Raw genomic sequence first — 5,000 nt, 5'->3', positions numbered from 1 at the left:
CATTGTCTGTTGTCTGTCTCTTTTTCTCGTTATCTCTCTTTCTCTCTCATGCCCTCAATTCAACTCAATTCAGTTCAATTCAGTTCAATTCAGTTCAATTCAAAGTCAGGTCAATTAAATTCAATTAAATTCAATTGCAGTTCAATGAGGGCAGCTTTCCTCGTATTGTAGTGTAATAAAGACTGAAAGCGGATCAGTATCAGAATCAGAATCAGCTTTATTGGCCAGGTTTGTGTAAACAAGCAAGGAATTTGACTCCGGTTAATCTTTGCTCTAAAGTACAACACTCAACAATCATGAATATCATGAATGTGTGTGTGTGTGTGTGTGCACTGTGGTGTTGTTGTGTGCGTTATGTGTGTGTGATCCCCTCCTGTGTTCCTCCTCAGCCGCTGCTGTGACAAGAAGAGCTGTGGGAACCGCAACGAGACCCCCTCTGACCCCGTCATCATAGACAGGTAGGAGACACACTCTGCTCCGCCGTTTACCGCCCCATCAGCTGTCATTGAGCATATGTGTGTGTGCGTGTGTGTGTGTGTGTGCGTGCGTCTGTGTGTGTGTGTGTGTTTGTGTAACAGGAGGGGTGGGGGTGGGGAGATTAATTAGTGTGGATGATTGTGTGTGTGTGTGTGTGTGTGTGTGTGTGTGTGTGTGTGTGTATGTGTATGTGTGTGTGTGTGTGACCTCCAATATTACGCCCTCACTGTTTCCTGTAAGACAATGAGTCACCTGTGTGCGTCATCTGTTGTTTGTGTGAGCTTGGTGTAATCATCCTCATTATCACCACTATCTACCAGCAAGTGAACCACACTGTGTGTGTGAGTGTTTATGTGTGTGTGTGTGTGTGTGTGAGAGTGTGAGTGTTTATGTGTGTGCGTGTGAGCTGAATTGTGTGCGCGTGTAATTGTTGGTGTGTGTGTGTGTGTGTGTGTTGCTATATTTGTGTGTGTGTGTGTGTGTGTGTGTTTTCTGCCTGCCGTTAACACTGGCCACCGCTGTTGCTGGCGCTGTGGTAGTGGAGCGTGAGGGTGATAATGAGCCTGTGGTTGCCTGGGAGCAGCCTGACCACTGCGGAGCTCCCACAATCCTCTGGGGCAGTCCGACTCTGACCTGTCTGGGCCTCCAGTGCACCCTCAGCGTCCACAGTATACCGTCTACACGATCCTACACATCACTGGTACACACACACACACACACACACACACACACACACACACACACACACACACGCACACACACACACGCACGCTCAATCCATACAGTATGACACAGCCGAGGTTCGCATACATTGAGAGCTCACATTATTTTCCCTAGCTGTTATTATGGCCTGGCATTATGGCCTGACAGAAAGATTAGTTACTTGTTGTGTTATAGTACTTTTAGTTCTCCTAAATACACTGCTACTTCTCCTCAGACTTGTTTCAACACATAATAATTCTCCTCAGCATGGGCCGCTTTCAAAAGTTTCAAAACATCCAGTCTGGGACGAACGCAGTGAATTGCAGTGCTTAGGAAATAAGTGCGTGATACTTGTTGCCTCACTCCCCACACGGCAGACAGGATGTGCTATCAGAGATTAGGAGGTGCTGCCCAGAGCTGTGTCCAGTGTGGTCAGAGCTTTCAAGATAGTTTATGTGCCGTTTGAGTTTGGCTGGCCAGCGGTATCATTTGTGGTTGTGGGTACTTTCTTAGTAATAGCACGCTCCGCGGGACTTCCTGGGAGACTAGCAGATGATCTTAACGGATGAGGCACTAAACGCTCACATGCAGGAGAGATGTGTGTGGAGCGAGCAGCTCCAGCATTCAGGTCTGGGTGCCATGGGGGACTCGGGTTCAAGTCCAACCTGCTGCGGTTTCTGGATTACACCCTCTCCCCCCACTCTCTCCCCCCAGTCTCTCCACCCAGTCTCTCCCCCTAGTCTCTCCCCCACTCTCTCCTGTCCATCTATTCATGGGAACAGATCTGGCATATATTAGTGGACTTTTTTCTTATACTAGTAAAAGACTAGTAAGTCAAAGACTTTCTGGTAGTGCTTTATGTTTCCATTTTAATGTATTATAATACAAATCTACTGTGTTATAGTTAATCTTGTAGTTACTGTACTGTACTGTTACTGCAGTTAATCCCTATTATTTTTTTTTAATGTAAGAAATAATGTGTAATAATATGTAATATACATGAACAGAAAAAAACTAAATAGGGATTAACTTAACAGTAGATTTGTATTATAATATATTACATGGAAACATAAAGCACTACCGGAAGGTCTTCCACGTCCAGTTACCTTTGTAGTTTTACACAGTAGTGCTGTAATGCCATTGGCTGTGATTCGTGTGGAAGGGAGACCCTGTGAAGCCTTGGGAGTAAAGCATGTAATGTAGGCACCTCACAAATGTGAGCAAAGAGCCTCTCCTCCTTTCAACTCTCCTTAATAAAATCCACATGCATAATGAAGTATGTGACAATAGTAGCCAGAGTGCCCCGGGGCCTGTCTTCCCTCTCTCCCTCCCTCTCTCACTTCTCCCCTCCTTTCTCATCCCTCCATTCCACATCTCTCTCTCTCTCTGTCTCTCTCTCTCTCTCCATCATGCCCTCGTCTAACCCCCCCAAGGGCACCCAAACACAGCCCTTCTCTCTTTCACCAGCGCGCTCTCCTCTCCGAGGAAGAAACCGAATCCACCCCGTCTGCATCATGATTTTTACAAATGGCCCACTACTGAAGCTGGGGCACTTGTAGTAGCCACAGTTCTTTTTCTTGTTGTTGTTGTTGTTGTTGTTGTTATTGTTGAGTGCATTTGCAACAACTGTAGAATCGGCCATCCCAAGATGTGGAAGTAGCTGCCTCTGTTATGTATTTCACGCGGCACGCCGTGGGTTTTTTAAGAGAGCGGCGCCCCCCAGGTTATCGTGGTTCCTGTAGTTGGAATCTGTCCAAGTGCCTTGTAGTCTAATGTGGAAGCTATTACGGAGGACCCTTTACACTCAGGGGTCACCATTCTCACAAGTGTCTCCCTCCCCTCCCACCCGCCTTCCTGGACGCCCGCTCGCCTGTTCTCTTTCCCAACCCATGTGCTGAGACGCCTTGAGTAGATTTACTGCCCTGGGGGAGTGTGTGTGTGTGTGTGTGTATGTGTGTGTGTGTGTGTGTGTGTGTGTGTGTGTGTGTGTGTGTGTTTGTGGTGGGGTGCGGTGTGAGACTCGTAGGAGTGGCTGGGGGAGATGTGCTGTTTTATGTCCCGCCGACACGAACGAACCCTGGTGGGCCGCGGCGTTGCGTGTCATTACGGCGAGGAGTGAGCGTAAGTCGTTGTGAAGTGTGGCGTCTGTGATTGCGTTTGTATGCAGAGCAAGGTCAAATGACAGCTTCAAGAGGGGCTCGGCTGCGGAGACAGCTACACGACGGAGACAGCTACACTCTCTCGCTCGCCGTCTCTCTCCTTCTCCTCTCTGTCTGTCTTTTACCCCCCTCCCTCTCTCTCTCTCTCTTTCTCTCTCATGCGGTTTGTTCCTCTCTTTCTCTCACTCTTTCTCTCTCTCTTCATCACTCTTTCTCTCTCTCTGAGGTTTTGTCTTCTCTGAGAGGTAGCTGACAGACGCACTGACCTGTATGACCTGTGTGTGTGTGTGTGTATGTGTGTGTGTGTGTGTGTGTGTGTGTGTGTGTGTGTGTGTGTGTTTGTGGTGGGGTGCGGTGTGAGACTCGTAGGAGTGGCTGGGGGAGATGTGCTGTTTTATGTCCCGCCGACACGAACGAACCCTGGTGGGCCGCGGCGTTGCGTGTCATTACGGCGAGGAGTGAGCGTAAGTCGTTGTGAAGTGTGGCGTCTGTGATTGCGTTTGTATGCAGAGCAAGGTCAAATGACAGCTTCAAGAGGGGCTCGGCTGCGGAGACAGCTACACGACGGAGACAGCTACACTCTCTCGCTCGCCGTCTCTCTCCTTCTCCTCTCTGTCTGTCTTTTACCCCCCTCCCTCTCTCTCTCTCTCTTTCTCTCTCATGCGGTTTGTTCCTCTCTTTCTCTCACTCTTTCTCTCTCTCTTCATCACTCTTTCTCTCTCTCTGAGGTTTTGTCTTCTCTGAGAGGTAGCTGACAGACGCACTGACCTGTATGACTCTGCACACAGTCGCAGCTGTGGTTCATCTGTGCCAGGCCTCTCTCTCCTTCTCTCTCTTCCTCTCTCTTCCTCTCTCTTTCTCTCTCTTTCTCTCTCTCTCTCTCTCTCTCTCTCTCTTCTGTCACTCTTGCTCTGCCAGCCTCTGCCAGGATTGTGCCAATATAGCCCTGTGGTTCACCTATATACCTGGCACACGTGCCCAACCCCCTCCCCTCCCCAGCACAATACACACAGACACACACACACACACACACACACACATCCTCAGCACCCTCTGCTTTCTGCTTCGTTGGGCTAGAAAGGGTCAGAACTCCTGGGGGGCAGCTGGAGTCTCTCTTTTACACACACACACACGCACACACACACACACACACACACACACACACACACACACACACACACACACACCTTTAGACTCCACTGAACAAACAGGCCTTGTGCATGGACCACTGAACAAACTTGCTTGCATTAGGTACACTGTCTCGCGTTCAGTCGTGTTGGAAAAAAAAAAGCGGCCAATAAAAAAGTATCATGTGTGTTATTCTGCTTTTGTAAAATATTCCTGGAATATAAAGCTTCCATATGAGGATTGATGAACATATGCCCAATTAAATATTACATTACTGTCAGTGCGTTCCCCAAACATCATTGTGAAAAAAGATATTTTTAAGATCACAGCAACTAAAAATCATATTGCTTGAAGAGGTCAGCGGTGTCTTGGTCCACCAAGGACACATGTTCCTCAATACCTCACCTTTACACGTCTTCTGTTATCCCCGTTAGGCTCAGAAACCACAGGCCGTCTTGACGAGGGTGGAAATTTTTATTTGATGCTATAATACTCTCTCTTTCCCTCTCTCTCTCTCTCTCCCTCTCTCACCTT

At 48.2% G+C, this 5,000-nt stretch overlaps 1 protein-coding gene across 3 annotated transcripts in view; it reads left to right on the top strand.

The window, feature by feature from the left end:
• Window positions 1-5,000, top strand: part of LOC134079589 (transcription factor COE1-A) — a 154,872-nt gene that overhangs the window by 18,224 nt on the left and 131,648 nt on the right. For all 3 annotated transcript variants that reach the window (XM_062535685.1, XM_062535683.1, XM_062535684.1), the window contains exon 6: window positions 390-458. In XM_062535685.1, coding sequence (XP_062391669.1) covers window positions 390-458 — 69 coding nt within the window. The remainder of the gene's footprint in view (window positions 1-389; window positions 459-5,000) is intronic.

The sequence above is a fragment of the Sardina pilchardus genome, chromosome 5 (assembly GCF_963854185.1).
Source record: "Sardina pilchardus chromosome 5, fSarPil1.1, whole genome shotgun sequence".
Taxonomy (NCBI): Eukaryota; Metazoa; Chordata; class Actinopteri; order Clupeiformes; family Clupeidae; genus Sardina; species Sardina pilchardus.
This window is presented reverse-complemented; position numbering and strand designations above follow the sequence as displayed.